The sequence below is a fragment of the Leucopleurus acutus genome, assembly GCF_964270905.1.
Source record: "Leucopleurus acutus genome assembly, chromosome: 16".
Classification (NCBI taxonomy): Eukaryota; Metazoa; Chordata; class Mammalia; order Artiodactyla; family Delphinidae; genus Leucopleurus; species Leucopleurus acutus.
Window position 1 is genome coordinate 50,764,331 of NC_139158.1, and position 20,618 is coordinate 50,784,948.

The window sequence follows — 20,618 nt, forward strand, 5'->3', positions numbered from 1 at the left end:
GTTCAATTGTTTTTTAAAAAAAATTTTCTTCCGATTTTAAAAAAATTAGTTGGTGTATATTTATTGGAAAAGTTCAATACAAATAAATAATATAGAAACAAAAGTCTTTATATAGCAGCCATGAGGGTGTACCCCTCAGATCTCCCTTCAAGAGGGACCCTGTAGTTAGCTGACACTTCCAGCTGTTGCACCTATGGGATCTACCACATTTACATGGAAGCCATGCCCTCCCTGGGATGCTTCTAGCCAACAGCTGAGCACAATTTACTAGAGCGGATGCATCCCTGCCCGTCACAGGGCTGCTCCATTGGGTTGTCTTTGCTCCTGGGCTGCCTATCAGTCTGGCTGAGACTTTCTCAGAGCAGCACTACAGAATGAGACTCTTCCTACCCAATCCTCCTTCTGCCCCCCTCTCCTCTCACAAGTGTCAAGCCCGCATCACAGTCCAAAGGCTCTCCCTGCCTACTCCTGCTTCCTCTCCCCTTCACCCATCGCAGACATTTCCTTAAGAATTCTCACACACTTCTAATTGATTCTTAGCAGTTGCTTCCCAGAGGACCCCAAATAATACACCTTCCTTCAGTCCCTCTGTGACCCTGCTGTAACTCTTCAGAAGTCAGTAAAAATTGATCTCATATATTGTAAAGGTTGCAGAACATTTTATGCAGAATTTCTTTCCTGGCCATATCATAATTGATTTGGTCAGTCTCCCCACTGACAGACATTTAGTTTCCAGTTTTACACCATTCCAGGTAAGGCGTGTATATTTTTCTTCATGGAGTTGTCAGTGAATATCTGCAGCATATAATTCTATGAGTGGAATATCTTGGTCAAAGATGGGTGAACATCAAAATTTGGAGATATTATCAAATTACTCTTAAACTTGGTACCGATCAACAGTGCCCATCTGTAGATTGAGAGTTTCTGTTTTCCCAACATATTGACAACATTGATTGTTATCAATTAAAAGAAGTTGTGCCAATCTGCTGAAGAGTGGCATCTCATTACTGTTGTTGGGTGAAGCATGGTTTCATTTGTCTACTTGGAAACTGATGATTTACATATTACATCCATTTTTTCTTGTACGTTGTTGTCCTTTTCTTTGATAAAATGCAAGGTCTCTCTGTATTTTAGGGAAATGCCTTATGTCTGTTATCCGTAAGGCAGTTTCCTGCCCCGTCCCCCCCTCCCCAGTTTGAGGTTTATTCTTGGAGTTTGTTTATGGTGTTCCATGTTGTAAAAACTTTATATTTTTATCTTTGACAAAAAATTTCTCGTGATTGCTAAGAGTTTTCTAATGTCTTTGTAAGATATACATAAAGAGAAAAAATTCTGCTAAATTTGATTATTATAATAAGAATTCAGAATGGAATCAGGTAACTAACTTGTGGCTAGAATTAAATAAATCATTGCTGTATGATTCTATGTATAAATCAAAGAAAAAAAGTTTGATATTACCCTTCTAGGTTCCACTGTAGACTAAATATGCTATACTAAAATGTTGGCACTCTGATGTTCACTGCTTCTAGTATTTCCGTAATAATTAAAAGAAAAAGTTCAAATATTTTAAGTGGTTCAATTTTCCACTTTACAATGATTTCCCTCAGTTTATGTCCTGTTAAAAACAGCTTCCAGTTATTCAAGGAATTCTCATAATGACTTGGAAATCAATATTGCCAGATGCTGAATTAGGATGGTCAAAAGAAATGGACAATATGGTATACTATTCTCATTCTATTTAGGAATTATCACATCAAATTTATGGGAAAGATTGGGGATGAGGAGGAGAATTCTCAAACTCTCCAAAATCCTATCATTAAAAATTCAAACAAATGACTTCTGCCTTCAAAATTCTATTACCCCAACACATATAACAGGGCATGTAGTACCATTTATTCAACCATGAAGATCTCAACATTTCCATACATTTACCAATCTTTTCAACAGAAAAAGGAGAAAAAAAGCAAGATAAAAACTGTAGAACTCTTACACACATATATGTGCATAACACACATCAATGACCACCTGTAGATGCACAAATCATTTTTTAATGGACTTTATTCAGATGAGGAATTGTTCTTACTGAAGAAATCTGAACTTACCTCCTTGTTCATCCAACATAACCAAAGTCCTGATACCAGCATCTTTACTCTACATTCCAATAATGGTAGCAAAGTGGAAAAAGAGTTAGAGAGAGAAAAGAGAGAAAGAGAAATCAGTAAGGGGACAATTAGCCCTAGATATGGAAAATGAAGAAGGACCAAAGGAAAAAGAGGGAGGAAATATGGCGGAGAGTATTAGGGGCTGGGGAGGAACTCAGAGAGGTGGGTCACCTGTGGACTTGCTTCATCAGTGATTCTCAGATAGAAGAGGGGGATGTAGCTCAGTCTCCATGGGGTGGGGCTCGGGATGGGGCTTGGCATGGACTTGAAATACACATACTTAATATTATAGTGTGATTTTATATCTGGAAAATAAAAATGCCTATAGTTTTTGTAACACCAACCACAGAAAGCAAATCTTTCAAAATCTTCAAGACTAAATCTTCTCTGGCACGATAGATCAGAAAGTTTCCCTAGGTGAACTGGGGAGGGATGCTCTACTGAAAAGATGTGTAAGAATCTTGGGAGTGGTGGTGAGATTTTTAGGTTTATCAAAAAAGATGACAGCTTCACAAAGGTTGAGAAACATAGCTCAAAAGGAAATTCAATCTTCCATTTCTTTCTCTATGGAGAGAAGTTCTGCAAGATTTAGAAAAGGGAATGACAGATGAGAAATAAGGGCTTTTTCTAATGAAATCTGAAATTCTGCACAATAATATGGTGTGAGAAAATAATTCATCCACAAGTTTTACTGCAGTTTTTTTGTTCACCCCTTATGCTCTAAATAAACCAAACAGCCCTGAACTATTTAGTGGAGGGGAGTGGGAGTTGGTGGGTGGGAAAAAAGTAGCAGGGATATTTGCATTGTTCATAATCATCATTTCCAGGAACTAGTTATATAAAGACCTTCCATTTTATAGGGTGATTATTAATAGATATTAAATGGCAGTGCTTACAGTTTGGATTAATTGTATTTTCAAGAAAAGCTCATGGTGGTACCTAGAATAAATTCTAAAATATGTCTCTCATGGCCCCATTTATTTTCGACTGACTTACATTAACCTAAGAGAGAGATGTTAGTGGAGGTCAACAAAAGTGTTTTGTTCTGTTTTTTTTTAACAGTATTTCAACAATTTAATTCCAATAGTGCTTTCAAAAAATAAAATAAAACACTGAAAATTATTTCTGTGAGCTTTTATAAGCTCACCATTTCAGAGAAAATGTGCAGTTAACTCTCCCAGACAGAAAAGCCTATTTTGCTTGTTTTAAAAAAATTGAATGAAAGATTCTTTAAGTTGTATAGTGCTTTATAATTTTCAAAACTTTCACATACATGATTTCATGTAATCATATAAGAACCCCTTTTTTCTCCTACACCTCTATGGCCCCTTCCCCCTTCCCTCTCCCCACTGGTAACAACTAGTTTGTTCTCTATATCTGTAAGTCTGCTTCTTTTCTGTTTTAGTCACTAGTTTGTTGTGTTTTTTAGATTCCACAGATAAGATATCATACAGTATTTGTCTTTGTCTGTCTGACTTATTTCATTTGACATAATACCCTCCAAGTCCATCCATGTTGCTGCAAATGGTGAAATTTCATTCTTTTTTATGGGCTGAATAGTATTCCATTGTATATATATACACCACAGCTTCTTTATCCATTCATCTCTTGATGGACACTTAGGTCATTTCCATACCTTGGCAATTGTAAATAATGCTGCTATGAACACTGGGGTGCATGTATCTTTTCAAATTAGTGGTTGAACACATTTTGATAAGTTTTAGTTGCAAAGTCAGGATGTAGTTTGGAGAGTGATGGCTCAGGATGACTTCAGGAGTCATTGACAGCACAGATTCTGGAGCTAGACTCTGCCTTGGAATCCTGGTGATTTTCTTTTCTGGCTGCAGGACCTCGGGCAAATGTCTTAATTGCTCTGTGCCTCAGTTCTCTCATTTGTAATACAGCAATCATAATAGTTCATACTTCATTGAGTTCTTATGTGAATTCAGTGAATTAATAGGCGGCACGTGTTAGAACGGTGCCTGGCCTATAGTTAGCCTTACACCAGGGTTAATAAAATAAATACCTTCACAAAATGCATCTATAGCAGGATATCTGGGCAAACTAAAATATCATCATTACAGACTACCACCAGAAGTTTCTAGACCACTGCTCAAACTTTAATATGTATATGAATTCCCTGCATAGAAAACATCTTGTTAAAATATAGATCCTGATTCAGTAGGACTGGGGTAGAGACTGAGATTTTTCATTTTGAACAAGATCGGCGATGCTGGCTGGTGCAGGGTCATACATTGAGCAGCAAGATTCTAGACCCCACAAGACATTTCAAAATCTTGTTCTTCAATGTGTTATAAATGGACATTTGTCTACACTAGACTGTATTTTAACAATTTCTATGCCCCTTTTATGCAAATTTTAACCATTGTTTATGAGAGGAAATTGTAAAATGCAGATGGCTCATTCAGGCATATGGATGTGACAATGCAAGTTCCAGTGAGGACGGAGTTATCTCAGAGAGCATCTTCTTCTCTAAGGACCCAACTCAAGGCTATGCACGAGATTTCTGTTCTGTTCTATTTGGGATGGAGGGTGAGAAACAGGTGAGTGACTTCAGTTTGGTCAGTTCAGGTCTCATCTGTTGACCCTTTCTGCTCTACCCATTTATGTTATATAATAAATAAAATAAAGTATAATTTCCTCCGCAAGTATAATTTCCTCTTTGTTCAATTTGGTGCTAAATGTTTCAGTGCTGGAATGATTCACAGAACCACCAAGAGTTTGCCCCAATTTGAGAGAACAGAAGCAGTGAGCACAGGTCAGAGAGTCAGGAATGCTGGATTATGTTCTTAGCTCAGCCAGTTAATAGTCTTGAGATTGGGGAAGAGTCACTTGACCTTTCAGGATGCTTTCCCATATTTAAGATAACGATAGAGATGCTAAATAAGATTGGGTAGTTGCTAGGTTGGTTCATTCACTCACTCGTTCATTAGTTCATTCATTCATTCATTCACTAAATGGTTATTGTGCTTCTACTCTGCCCCAGGCACTAAGGTAAGGGCCAGACAAATGCCTGGCTTCTAAACTGTGCTTCACAGAATGATAAACAGTTTGGTCAAGCGAACAGAGCTGGCATCTGGGAGTCAGTAATTCTGAATTCTAGACTTATCTTTACAGTTCTATTGCTCTAGAGTCATCTGTTCTGTGTCTCAGCTTTCCCAGCTGTCAGATGGGGACAGAAACAGCTCCCTCACTTCCCAAGATTTATAAAGACAAAATAAGCTACAGAACCTAAAAGCTTCTACAGGTTCAACTCCACTGGAGGCCATGATTCAAAAACTGAGATAAAGGATTTCATTTGTGTGGAATCTGTCAGTTCAGGATGAGCTGCTATGTTTGTTTTCTTAGATCCTTTTGCTTTTTGTGGAATTCTCAAAAAATTTTTAAATATTGTGGGAGTTGCTGGTGTAAGGAAAATGTTGTAAGAATTCACACTCTGGAATCAGGTAGATCTGAGTTTGAATTTCATCTCTGTCTTTTGTGGCTGTGTGTCTCAAGCAAGTTTCTTAACCACTGTGGACTTCAATTTCCTCCTTGGTAAAATGGAGAGCAAAGCAGTAGAAAAAGTGACTGCAGGGATTAAATTAGATAATAAACTCTGAGCACAGTCGCTGGCATATAGTAGGTTCTCAATAAATAGTAGAACTTATATTTGGCTCCACTTTTTGCTGACAACTTTTATCAAAACAACTGGGTGGTCCTTTGGAGGAACTAGGAGGGCAAGAGAGAAGGACAGGGATGGGACGATATCTTGGGGGAGGCAGAATATTACTTTCTCTGATTCCTTAATGAGTATTATGTTTTAATAGCTAGGAGGGAGAGGAGGTTATTCTATTTTTGTCTTAGCTCAATTCCTGGTTCCTGTTCAAGATCCCTGGGAAACTTGTCTAACTGTGAACAGGGGGAGTTGGAGATGTCAGTGATTTTTAAAAATATATTTATTTATTTACTTATTTTGCTGCACTGGGTCTTAGTTGCGGTGCATGGGATCTGCGTTGCAGCACACAGGCTTGGGCTCTTCGTTGTGGCACATGGGCTTCTCTCTAGTTGCAGCACTCAGGCTCTCTAGTTGTGGTGTGTGGGCTCCAGAGTGCGTAGGCACGGTAGCTTCGGCACGTGGGCTTAGTTGCCCCATGGCATAAGGCATCTTAGTTCCCCAACCAGCGATTGAACCCACATCCCCTTCATTGGAAGGCAGATTCTTAACCACTGGACCACCAGGGAAGTCCCTGATTTTTTTTTTCATTTCTTTCATTTTACTTTTTATTTCTCTATTCTTATTTTTTTTCTTGCTGATGATCTAAGACCATGTTTATGGAACATTTTAAAGTCCTTTGTCATCCTGCAATGCTTTTCCCAAAGTCCAATACACCTGAGCTAAAACTAGGCCAGTCCAGACACTCTCTTAACCGCGAGAGTTCCAAAAGATCCCTACAACTGCCTACCTGAAAACAACTGCTCAGCCTGAATTTTCCACCTTTAGTACAAAGTCTGGCATAACAAAGACATAGCTTTAGAATGCTTATTTTCTTCTTGTGGCCAACGTGTTTCAAAAGATAAGTTGGAATGAAAAGAAAAGATGCTGAAACACCCATAAAGGTTGGGGAGCCCTCAGTAACCACTGCGTGAAAGCTCTGTGTGGGGCTTTGGATCAGCCTGCCCTAGGGCAGTGTGGCTTTTCCTGGCTTTGTTCTATAGCCCAAGGCATTAACATGTAGAGCTCATTTCCTGCAGTTAGTATTAGCAGAGTTAACTTTTTTGTCTGGAATCAAATAGTATTCATGACTCTCCCTCTAGAATTCATTGTCCCCTCCTCTGTGCTCCTGAGGCAGGTGTGGCCTTGAATTTGGAGAGCTATTTTCATATCTGTTTTTCTACATGATGTCAATTTTGATCTTCCACCTCCAGCATCAGGCATTCCATAAATATTTGCTGAAATGCATCCATCAAAAGAGCCAGTTCCCAGCCCCAGGCTGGGAACCAAGTGCTATGTGATTTCTAATCTTTTTATGTGTGTATGGTATTCAGCTTTTCTGAACTTTCTCTACTGATCTCTGTGTAACTTTACATTGTCCTTGATACACTGATGATGGCTTCTATTGAAAACCAAGCTTCCATGCCTTCCACTCTGTTACACCGTAAAGTCCATGAGGGATGGCACAAAGTCCTATACATTCCACTGAAAGTGGGATTGTTTGCCTCAGGGAAACTTCACAAGTTGAGTAACCTTTCCTGTCTTTGAGACTGAATTTCAATAAGCATTCAGCTCAATTCAAATTATATGGCACTGATGGACTTTGGGATCATGGGCAAGATCCTAGTATTTCAATGCTCAGATTTTCCAAATGATTTCTGCCCTTGATGAATATTTAATGCTGATTCTCTTTAAAGAGAATTTCCTTCCTGATTGAAAGCAGAATATCATCTGACTGGCCAATGCCCTAGACATAAGGGATGTTTGACCATCAATATAAGATAACCCAGGAGGATGTAAGAGCAATCAATCTAGTCTAATAATGCCTTGCTCATAATTTCCTAAGGATGGAAAGTCTAATAGCCTCCTCTCATTTGTTAGAGGTAGGAGACAGCATCCATCTGTTTCACCCCCTGTTCTAAGATGCAACTTCATGCTTGATCGAGAAACACTTTAGGAAAAACAAAAATGTAATATTTGAGAATCCTACTTCAATTAATAGAGCTTTTGAGATTTTTTTTTCCAGAATAAATTAGAGCAGACACTCCTTTTCCAAGACTGGCCAACGTTGCCTGCAATTTAAGAAGACACAGAAAAAGAGGTCTCTGTAGCCCAAAGACTCTGATGGGGGAGGGGCTAGTTGGGAAAAATGTGTTGGATGCATTCCTCCATCACTTTCTGTGCTCTAGGCAGTTTCAACATTGCACAGGTGGGCAAACTGGTGATAGATTTTGCAGTTTAGAAACTCCCTTCACATGTGCACACACACAAATGAAAATGAAATATGAGCTTGGAGGCCATGGTTGAAGGTCATAAACACGAATCAAGATAATGATGTCAGCTGACTTCTGGGCTCCCTGCCTTCCTGTCACGGTGAGAGCTCATGTGTGGATGTAACTCAGATTTGTTCCTTTTACTTGTTCTCATGAAAAGATGAGGGGCAACATGTGGATTCTGAAAGCCTCACCGACACTAGTAGATTTAGAATATCTGCCTCCTTTTTGGTCCTCAAGTACTTCTGCGTGAGTCCCAGGACAGCACAAAGAAAATATTTCTCTTCGTTAAGAGAGTGAAGGTTGCTTTCCTGTGCTGCTGAGGGCCCCTTGCTGGCCCACCTCCTGTGGGGGCCAATTTGTGCTATGCTGCAGGCTCAAACTGTCATTTTTCATGATAATAGATCTCCTTCAGTGGACCCCCTACCCTTCCCAGGGGTCCTCTGAGCTCTTGGTTGCCACCTTCTCCTCCCCCTCCTGTGGCAATTCACAGTTAGCTATATTCCATTCTTAGCTGAGAAGCTGAAGCTGCAGAAGTAAGGGAAAATGTTGGCTTCCATAGTGTAAGAGGCAGCTGCCCTTCCTTTTAGGCTTATAAACTTGACACTTTTCTCCTTTCATGTCATTGCAAAAGCAATTTACAGTAGCATGAGGCAAGTAGGCTCCTTTGATCATTCTGCTAGAAAACCCCCAAGATCTCTAAAGATGATAACCACACATGAATTTATACATTGATAAGCATTTTCAAAGCATAGATAAAACAGCATCTCACTGAATAAAAATGATTAGACTTGTTTTATTCAGTTAAGATAAATATAGCTCATCCCATTCTTTTTCCACTTCATCTCTCCCAACGGACAAGTTCAATTAATCCATTTATTCTTCCTGGTTGACTGCCGCTCTCCCAAATTGGAATAAATGAGGTTTATTGCAAATGCCCTTTTGATTCCATTATTGCTGTCTGCCCTATTTCACCCATTTAAAAATAGTCACGGATTCATTAACCATGCCTTGAAAATGGATGTTAAATCCAGAGTCAGGAATATAAAAGAGCTTCTATATTTACATGACTAGACTTGATATTTCCCTTTATTAAAGGATTTTCCTATTATTTCATGAATTTTAGTGCCTGACTATAAATGTAACAATTTCTGAAAATTATGCCTCTCTGGGTACATATTTTTTAAAGTGATATATGTAGCTAGATTTAAAACAGAAGGCCAAGATTAGATGTAATTTAGAGGCATCAAAATCAGTACAAATGAGGATTTTATGTAGATAATTCTTTCGTATATTAAAAAATCGTTCTGATTTGTTTTTGTGATTTCTTGGGAACATTTATATACTTGGAAATACCACCCTCTTCTGCTTCCGAGACTAGGAAGATAGGCTGGGCTGGAGGGAGAGTGAATACTTTGATGGCTACCTGGCAACTTAAATATAGCATCTCTCTCGTTATATGGTTTTCTGGTAGCTACATTCACACTGGAATCAATGGGACAGTGGTCTAGGGAAAGGCAAAGGGTCTAGGCAAAGAATATGTCAGCCAAAGGGATTAGTTCATCTTAAAATATAGTCACTGCTTACCTCTTCAACCAGTTGTAGCATACGACGGGTGCTTTCCAGTGACTAAGATAAAAAACATAAATATTATGAGTGCAGGATCCAGAGTTCTTGGAATATCAGAAAAACTTTCTTCACTTGGGAAACATAAAGGGTTGTTATCACATGTTCTTTGAAGTTTGTAACTGAACCACAATTTCAATCTCTTTCCTATCAGGCTTTCTACATAATAAGATTCCCTAAAGCAATTACATTAAAGCTGATTGTCATAAAATCAAAACCAGACGAAGTTGATTTTGATATCAAAGACAAAGTAAGCTCGAAAAGGTAATTTTGCATGTGCAGGAGGCATGAAAAATTATCTCGAATACTCAGAGGACTAATTTGGCCTCCCTGGACCAGGAATATTGAATTTTAAAGGCAAATATCATTTGTCGTGAATTGAGATGAATCTAACATCGATTTTCTTATAAAGCTCCTAGAAACACAATTGGAAGTGCTTATCAGTACAAATTAAGTTGTTGCCCTAGGGTGGAAAAAAAATCAAGCGTGTTTGAAACAACTAGTCTATAGGAGAAAGCTATAATAATTATCTTCATCCTTAGATAAGAAAAAATGAATTCAGCACTGGCCCCTTGGACACAGTGTGGTCACTTTTTTCTAAGTTCCTTTTAAATTACTAGAATCCAGCAACCAGTGTGATTTCTCAAAAGCTGTGCTTTTCAATGGCAAACTTATTTTGGACAAGAGTTTGCAGGAACATGAAGCATGTTCACTTTCCTGGAAGCACTGTCAGCAGGCTGCTTTTTGAAATAGAATGGCTGTAAGCAGAGGTATGCTGGTAATGTTAACAATGGGCTCTCCAGAAAAAAGATGTGTGTGTGTGTGTGTGTGTGTGTGTGTGTGTATTATTTTAATGATATAAAGGATGACTACCATAAAATTTATAAATAATAATAAAATACACAACACCTTATTGCAAATTCTGTATAGCCAATCGATTTTCACAGAAAGCTTTTGTTGATTTTTGCTGAACTCTTGTGTCCACAGCTAAGCACGCATAAAACAAGAGCAGCTCTGGCATGAACGCTGGTTGATATTTTCATTTACGTGAGTGAATAAAAGGCAAGTGAAAGAATGAAGACATGTTTGGGAACTTTATTCATTTGTCAATGATTCAAGTGGCTTGTCTGCTGAAGAGAATCATAGTTTTCAAACACTGGAAGATTTTCTCAATTCTTTTTTGTGTTGCTTATAGCGTAATGGCTGCGGATGTTCATACTTTTAAGTTTAATCTGCATTATTAATATTTTTCCACTTTCTTAAGTCTAGAGGGTCAACAAAACAATAGGTCAAGCCCTGATTTGTAGTGTTTGCAGATTCCGTCGTGTAAATACTTTTTCCCTCTCTGATTTCTAACTACACCATGGTATCACTGAAGGTGAACTTGGGAAGGTTCACGGTAACACGCCACTAGACGGTATCCTCACACTACAGATACAACACATGCCAAGAACTTTGAAAGCATAGATAGTAGTAAAATCATTAGGATGTGATGAGATCTGAGTATTTATTACCTTTGATTTTAACATGATCTATTCAATTGTCAGTTTATATAATTCAATTTTAATTCCACCTTGCAAAGTTCTGGACAATGTAACAAGCAGCTCTCAGAATTGAGCCAACTCTGGCACAACGCTGGCTGTAAGACACCCAAAGACAGTGCTTTTCTTAGAGGATCTTGACTTCTCTGGATTTCTAGGCATTGGAAGCTTGGGCTCAGTCACTGATCTGCATGCAAGTTTTATAACCAACCCATTCCTGTGTGCAGAGCCCTTAGATATATAGGAAATCAAAGTCATACTCCTCCTGTTTTTGTTTTTTTTCTGAGACATGAGAAGCCCTTTTCCCACCTCAACCTGAATAAGACAAACTACGCAGCTCTCCATCTTTTGCTCCCTTCCCAGGTCTCCATCCCTCACCTCATCAGCCAGCTGGTCAGCCCTTCGCTGCATCTCCTCCAGCTCATTGCGCATGTCCGCGTCTTCAGCCATGGTAGGGGTGGGGGTTGGCGGGGTGCCTGTGCTGGGGCGTCAGTGATGGGTTTGGCCACGGAACCTGGAAAGTAGCAGATTTGAACATGTGAGAGCTTATATGTGTACAGGCAGGTGTGCTCAGCTAGGGGAAGGTCTCAACGGTCCATACTCTGTCTCCATGACTCATCTTCTGAGTTGGAAGCCGTACCCAGACAGGAGTCCGCAGAATGATGCTCTTTCTCCAAAAGCCACCATGAATACCTATTTGCCTACTTTACAATGGAGATGGATACCTGTCTGCCTATGAAATAATTTTTAAGACACACACCACTCAAGTTTGAAATGTCAGTAGGGAAGGATGTGGTTCTGGGTTAGAATACCTTTAACCTCCCACTTTTTTATTTCTATTTTACTTTTTAACAGCTTTATTGAGGTATATTTGGCACACAATAAATCCCATATCTTTGAAGTATACAATGAGAAGTTTTGACAGATGCATCCTCCCAGGAAACCATGACCACAATGAAGAAAATAAACATATCCATCACCCCCAGAAGTTTCCTCATGCCTTTTATAATCCTACCCACCCACCCATCCCATCTCACTGTAGCCCTGTGCCAAGACAACTGCTTATCTGCTTTCTGTCACTATAAATTAGTTTGCATTTCCTAGAATTTTATATAAATGGAAAGATACAGTATGGATTATTTTTTTGTGGCTTCTTTCACTTAGCATAATCATTTTGAGATTCACTCATGTTGTAGCATGTACTAATAGTGCATTCCTTCTTGCTGTTGAGTAGTATTCCATTGTATTTAGGGGCATTTAAAAGCAAAAGACAGAAAATCTTTCATCTCTTTCAATTGTTATCAGAGGTTGCCAAGAGGGCTTATGTGGGTGTGCACAGGAATTTTTCTAAAGAAGGATGGGCCCTTGGTCCTGAAATGTGACCTGTGCATTTTTCTGGCTGCTCTCTTGAAATCCCATTTAGTGCAAATTACAGATAACCAGACTAGGCTCCCTCCAGAGCCTTTCTTTCCCTACCCACTTCCTCCATTCTGGCCACCAGAATATGTACTCATGATATGATGTAGAGTTTTAAATGCTTTGCGTTTTACTTAAACACCAGTCTCCATTTTAGAAATTAGGGATCTAGGAAACAGAATTTGGAAGAAATTTATACCAAGTCATTCCTAAACTTTGAGATGAGCAGAAACAAAATTCCTATATTCCTCTGAGTGACTGGGATCTGCCCTCCAGGATAAAATGGTGGACCAGAAATGCTGAGTAGATTGTGGGTCGTAGCTTCGATATCAGAAAGACGTAGTTGTACTGCTGGTTCTGGCACTCAGTTGCTGGGTGACTCTGGACAAGTTTATCGCTGTCTCTGAGCCCCAGCTTTCTCAACAGCATAAATAATACCAGACTCATTGGCTTGTTGAGGGGCATATATTATAGAAAGTTCTGATCAACCTTGTTTGAAACGATGTGGGAGCTTAATATTCAGAAAGCTTGCTCATTCAGGAAAAGCCTGTACCCTTTGCTAAGAGTGAAACAAATCCAGTGTTCGTTAATTAGCTTTCATTTACTGATGGCTGGGCAAGAGGCATGTTGCTGCAGTGCTGATCACCCACGGAAGCCTGAAAACAGGGAAACCAACCGAGTGCCTGAATCTCCAGTCTCCAAGCAGCTCTCAAAGGATTTCCAGGTGGAGACAAACAAGAGCGCTTTCTCACCCTGTTCTCCACCTTCATATTTTGCTGCTGGGTTCCTTGGCAGAACTGCTTCCTTCAGTCTAAGCCAGCAAGGGACCTTTCCTTTTAATAGGCCAGTTTGTTAGAAGATAGAGGTCTTTGTGCTTTCAGACCTGTAGTGCTGTTGCTGTTTCCCACTCCTCTACGTCTGTTTGCAGATGGATGTGCCCCCAGAAATTCTTAAAGCATTTCCTGTCCACAGGGCACTGTATATTTGCTATAGACAGATACAGGGTGTGGTGTGTTTTCCTGTCTGTAGTTGTTTGTAGAATTTCCTTTGCCTGGAGTTTCCTGTGATAGGGTTTGTGTTTCCTGGACCATATTTTAAAACAAGAAATGATGCACGGGGCTTCCCTGGCGGCGCAGTGGTTGAGAGTCCGCCTGCCGATGCAGGGGACACGGGTTTGTGCCCCGGTCCAGGAAGATCCCACATGCTGCGGAGCGGCTGGGCCCGTGAGCCATGGCTGCTGAGCCTGCGCGTCTGGAGCCTGTGCTCCGCAACGGAGAGGCCACAGCAGTGAGAGGCCCGCGTACCGCAAAAAAAAAAAAAAAAAAAAAGATGCACGGAGTACAATATAACAGTGAATTTGCCTTTGATGGACAGAGTTTTAGGACTACAAGTCAGATTTAATCCATGTGATTAATCTGGGATGACCGTACAGCCCTCATAAAGATGCCTAATTTTCATGACCAGCTGACCAAGGTCCCTAGACTCAGCATCAGTACCGGGCCATTTGCATCAGAGACAGAGACGTCTGAGGATCTGTCGCTGTCGAGGTATGCGGTACAAAGTGGGTTGTCTACAGTTATCCCTTGATGGCAGGTGTAATTTGTAAAGCTCTCATTCTCGTTCTGCATCCAAGTCTATTTGAGACCCACATTGGACACACAGCAGACGGGCTCTGGAGAAAACCCTTTCTCCCACATCAAGGGGCTTACTTATTTACATGAATTAGCCTAAGACTGCTTTCTCATGTAGAATCTGGACTCAAATATGGGGTTAGGGCTCAGGAACAGAAGGTGAGTGTGCGTATTTAGGTGTGTGCCTTTGATATACGAGGTTGGCAGAGACATGGATGGCTATTATGCTGGGGACATCGGCTGTTAGTCCAAGTGCCATAGGGCAGGAATGTCATGGAAAAAGTGTAAGCAGAGTACGCCCTGAGCTAACATCTATTTCTCTTCCTGTTTCACACTTTAATTAAAAGAACAAACCTATATACATCAATACCCATCGGCTGAATTATCATAGAAAGCTGAAACCTACATCTTCGTGTCTCCCCACACCGCTAATCATTTGAACAAGGCTTCTGTAGGACAGATCCCTCTCTTCTTGTAGACCCTGCCTGCTTTCTGGTGGAGATATGCTTTCAAATTCAACAGAAGTTTATTAAAGACTCACTATGTTCAAAAAGCCCAAAGAAGAACACAGGGACTTTATAAACCAAGTCTGACAACTCTCCTTAATTATTAATAAAATCACACTAACACTTAATGAGGGCTACTCTTCGTAGGGCGCTGTTTTCAATGTTTTCACATAATAACTAATGTAAACCTTAAATGACACGTGGTATGCATCCTGTTAGTATCCCTACTTGGTAGATCAGGAAACAGGCTTAGAGGTAACTCTCTGCTGACACACAGATAAGTTTCAGATCATGAGTTTGGGTCATTTTCAAAAACATATTTTCAAAGCATATTTATTCTCAAAGCAAGTTGTGTGGATATTTTGTCTTTTAATTAAAAACTGGAAGTGATTTTATTTTTAGTTTCATTTATATACCGGAAAATAATGTAGTGGTCTGACAAGTACATCTCTTTTTTAATTGAAGTATAGTTGATTTACAATGTTTCAAGTGTACAGCAAAGTGATTCAGAACATATATATACATATATTCTTTTTCAGATTCTTTTCCATTATAGGTTATTACAAGATGTTGAATATAATTCCCTGTGCTATACAGTGGGTCCTTGTTGTTTATCTACTTTATATTTAGTAACATGTATCTGTTAATCACAAATTCCTAATTTATCCCTCCACCCCTCTTCCACCTTTGGTAACCATTAATTTTGTTCTATGTCTGTGAGTCTATTTCTGTTTTGTAAATAAGTTTATTTGTATCATTTTTTAAGATCCCACATATAAGTGATATCATAGGATATTTGTCTTTCTCTGCCTGACATTTCACTTAGTATAATAATCTCTAGGTCCATTCATGTTGCTGCAAATGGCATTATTTCATTCTTTTTTATGGCTGAGTAATATTCCACTGTGTGTGTGTGTGTGTGTGTGTGTGTGTGTGTGTGTACACACCACATCTTTATCCATTCATCTGATGATGGACATTTAGGCTGCTTTCATGTCTTGGCTATTATAAATAGTGCTGCTATGAATGTTGGGGTGCAGGTATCTTTTTGAATTAGAGTTTCTATCTTTTCTGGATATATGCCCAGGAGTGGGATTGCTGGATCATATGGTAACTCTGTTTTCATTTTTTAAGGAAACTGACAAGTATATCTCAAGTATATCCCAACTTTTAATATTATTTATCATCCCTACTTATGTTGTTAATTTCCAATTCTTTTTTTCCCTTGCATTTATTCTTACTTTATTTCTCTTTTCTTCCTAAGATGTGTTATCATATTGTTCCTTTTCTATCTTCTTGAATTGATAAAAGATTCATTTTACATTTTTTTTCTTATTTTTGGTACAGTATACTATTTACTGCTATAAATTGTCCTCTGTGTGTTACTGTGGCCCTATCCTACATGTTTAGGCATATAGAATGGTCTTTGTTATTTATTTCTAAGTAGTTTTAGATTTCAGTTTTAATTTCTTCTATAACTCAGGAGTTATTTGAAAATATGATTTTAAAATTTAAATAAGAAGGGTTTTTTTTGGTAATTTCCAATTTTATTTTCATTATGGTCAGTGAAGAGGACCCACATGATTTTTGCTTTTTGAAATCTGGTGAGATTTCCTTTGCACCCTAACGTATGACCAATTTCTGAGAATGTTTAATTTGTGTTTGAAAAGAAATTCTATTCCATATTTGACTTTGTCTAGCTACCTACCTACATCAAATTGAGCTGAAAAGGAAGGTGTGTTATTCAAACTCTCTGAAATCCTTACTCAACCTGATCTATTGACTTCTGTGTATTCAAATTCTCCATAGGAACTATAGTTTTATCAATTGCATCTTATATTTCAGCCCATTTTTTGTTTTTCTCTTTTACAGCTAGGTTGTCATACTAATAGACCCCCAATGGCTACACATTCATGGTGGATTGTAACTTTTATCAATATTAAAGAATAGTATTGTACCTGTATACCCCATTTCATTATCTTATTTACGTTACACAATTCTGGTCAAACTCAAGGGATTGGAGTATATGTCTTAGCCTATCCCTTTCATCTTCACAAAACAAACCCAACAGCAACAACAACAACAACAAACCAGTATCACACATCTAAACTGTGGGAGGTCTCATTTGGCTCATGACTCAGAATCTAACAGAGAGGGAAGCCACCTGTTTTCTCTGGGCTTTCGTCCTCACCTGTAGAAAGAGCCATCTCTTGGATGTGTTTGGAGGAAGGTCTCTTTCCCCAACTGTGATGGTACAAGAATGTGATCAAGGATGGGCCTAGTGCTATTACTTTCACTGGTGAAATTTCTCCTTGAGGTTAATGCAACTGTAAGACTCAAAGTGCTCATTCTTTTTTTTTTTTTTTTTAATTTTTATTAGAGTATAACTGATTTAAAATGTTGTGTTAGTTTCTGCTGTACAGCAAAGTGAATCAGTTATACATATACACATATCCACTCTTAAGATTCTTTTCCCTTATAGGTCATTACAGAGTACTGAGAAGAGTTCCCTGTGCTATACAGTTGGTCCTTATTAGTTATCTATTTTATATATGGTAGTATGTATACGTCAATCCCAATCTCTCAATTTATCCCTCCCCACCCCGTTTTCCCCCTGGTAACCATAAGTTTTTCTACATCTGTGACTCTATTTCTGTTTGTGACTCTATTTCTGTTTGTAAATAAGTTCATTTGTACCACTTTTTTAAGACCCAGGCTTCTTAAAGATTGCTCAGAATTACTCATTGATCAAAATCGATTAGGCAGATGGTTCCCAACCCTGGCTGCACAGTGGAATCAATCACAAAGTGTTCATTCTAAGGGAAGGGTGAGCACAGTTACTGCTGCTGAGACAAGTCCCTAAGTTTCCTCAAGCACATCAGAAGCATTATTTATTGTGAATTATCCAAATTAGGCCTAGGTTTGAAGCAGCCTTTCTCGATTAAAATAAATCAGCTGCACTTATCCAACATTCTGTGTCACATAACTCTTGTCAAAATATTAGATGTAGACTTCCCTGGTGACACAGTGGTTAAGAATCCACCTACCAATACAGGGGACACAGGTTCGATCCCTGGTCCGGGAAGATCCCACATACCGTGGAGCAAATAAGCCTGTGCACCACAACTACTGAGGCTGCGTGCCTAGAGCCCATGCTCCGCAACAAGAGAAGCCACCACAATGAAAAGCCCATGCACCGCAATGACGAGTAGCCCCCGCTCGCAACAACTAGAGAAAGCCTACGTGCAGGAAAGAAGACCCAATATGGCCACATATATGTGTGTGTGTGTGTGTGTATATATATATATATATATATATATATATATAAAGCATAGTAATAGTCATTTATTGACAACTTCCTATGTGATAGGAATCAAACCAGGAACTTTATATAAAACTTAAGGGTTTATATAGGATCCCCCAAACCTTTGCTATTCCAAGTGTGGTCCTCAGACCAGCAGAATTAGCTTCACTTGGGAGCTTGTTAGAGATGCAGAATCTTAGGCTCCACCCCAGACCTACTGAATCAGATCATCTACTGCACAAGATAACTGAGCATCAGAAGTTTGAGAAGTGCTGCCCTAAACCACATTATCTCCATGTTAAATGAAAAGAATGAAGTAGAAGTTGATAACCAACCAAGATCACAGAGCTGCAGTGGAAGAGGCTGAGAGCCCCACCTTGGGAGCCTGATTCTGCCTGTCCCTCCACCCAGAACTGCATGCTGTTACTTCACTCTGCCCCTTCTATATGACCTGCAGACTTCCAGCAGCATTTGCTTCCCAAGAAGCTGAGAGCTCCATGGGGTCATGAGTTCTAAATGTCTCACAACAGAGTCTTGTACTCGGAGGGTGGACAAACTGGCTGATTTCCATGAGATTAAGTATTTCATTCAGAAAGCAAAGGGGAGATGCTTATCAGAAAAAGCACACTGGAGACTTTCCATCTTCTCCAAATAATAGAGTCTGTGAAGGCTTAAGACTTATTATTTAAGATCATTAGAGCTCAAAAGGGAGAAAACATTGAGGATTTTGAAGACTGAAGACTTTATGGATGGTCCTGATAAATTCTTCTTCTTCTTCTGAAAATGATAATTAAAGTTCATGTCTTAATGCTAAAACTAAGGACCTGAGCAAAGAATAATTTTAGCAGGTAACAGGTAGCAAGGTTCTATTGGCACTTCTATGGTTAAAAATTGCCATTTCGTTTTTTTTTTTTTTTTTTTTTTTTGCGGTACGCGGGCCTCTCATTGTTGTGGCCTCTCCCGTTGCGGAGCACAGGCTCCGGACGCGCAGGCTCAGCGGCCATGGCTCACGGGCCCAGCCGCTCCGCGGCAGGTGGGATCTTCCTGGACCGGGGCACGAACCCGTGTCCCCTGCATCGGCAGGCAGACTCTCAACCACTGAGCCACCAGGGAAGCCCAAAAAATTGCCATTTCTTAACTCTGCTGTGTTCATGGTTGTGTAAGTTTTTCAAAGTGTGGACTGGACTTGGCTCCCTGTGACTCTACTTTGAACATTCTTGTGCATGAAATTCAACGTCCTCTTTTCACTACTGGTTTTAATAAATTTCTTAGTTGAATGAAAAGAGCATCTTTCAAATATGAAGAATAAGTGACTCATAAATGAACTGATTTACTATCTTACATATATTTTATGTCCATTATGTGGTTCACAGATAAGTCTCAAGTGACTTAGGGCTTCTCGGTAGTGTGGTCTGAGGTCTCCTTGCATCTAAAACATTTTAGTTGCTTATTAAAATGCATATTCTCAGTCACACCACAATGAAAAGAGATCTATGAAGATGGGGCTGGAATTTGCATTTTTGACAAAACCACAAGTCCTTCTTATGTGCCCAGAATGGGAGAATCCATGTGCAGCATCACGTAAGGCCAAGGGGCTTTGCAAGTATCCAGTGGGCTGACAATCCTATGATAAAGCCATCTAGAAATACAAGTACATGGTTGTCCAGCATTTAAGAGGCCATCTTGATCTGAGATGGCAGCCTTCTTTTCTCCCCACCATGTTCTCCTCAATATTTGATGGCATAGTATGTGCTGGGTTAAACACCATGAATGCATTTCCTATAAAAGAATTTTGCTTAAGAACCATCTCAAGTGACAAATACTTCAACCAGCTCACAGAATTGTCATTGTCTCCGTTAGTGTTTCTGAGGGATGGCACTGACCACCATTAGAGCCCAATTCTTTTCAAACTTGGCTTATTTATTTTCTAAACCACTGCACCCCACCCCATTCCTAAATGGGACTCTATGTTTGTACATCTGGATATATAAACAGATACAGTCCTGATCTGGTTTCTTTTGATAAGGTAAGTCCAGCTTCCCCAGTGAGCCCCTTCCGTGGGCTATTCTGGGATTAATGATAGCATGGCTGACAGGCAGCTTTGCCTTGGTTTTTGCTTTTTACTGACCTGGGTAGGGGTGGCCTGGCATTTCAATGCAGCCAGCTTTGGCATCTCTTAATTGCAACAGGGCAGCCAGCCACAACCAACACTGATTATGCCTAAATTTCCCCTTTTCAGAAATGCCAGTGTTTCCTTTGTCTGTTTTGCAAATGTGGCCAAATGGTTATTTAGCACTGAGGTTTGTATTATGCAGCAGTTCCTGATTGTTTACTTGGGAGCCAAGCACAGAGGACTCACTGACCAGAAGAGAGGGAAAGGCAGAACTGAACCTCATCTCATTTACCCTGATCATAGTCAAAGCCAGCCAGAGTAACTTGTTCAT

The 20,618-nt window shown here is 39.5% G+C and overlaps 1 protein-coding gene across 6 annotated transcripts in view; it reads right to left on the reverse strand.

Moving 5' to 3' along the window:
* SNAP25 (synaptosome associated protein 25) overlaps positions 1-11,767 on the reverse strand; it is a gene marked incomplete at both ends in the record, with an annotated part of 28,491 nt that extends 16,724 nt beyond the window's left edge. For 5 of the 6 annotated variants that reach the window (XM_082857625.1, XM_082857624.1, XM_082857622.1 and 2 more), the window contains 3 exons: positions 2,103-2,151; positions 9,738-9,779; positions 11,696-11,767. In XM_082857625.1, coding sequence (XP_082713751.1) covers positions 2,103-2,151; positions 9,738-9,779; positions 11,696-11,767 — 163 coding nt within the window. The remainder of the gene's footprint in view (positions 1-2,102; positions 2,152-9,737; positions 9,780-11,695) is intronic. The other variant, XM_082857628.1, reaches the window with a different exon arrangement.
* Positions 11,768-20,618: the final 8,851 nt, after the last annotated feature.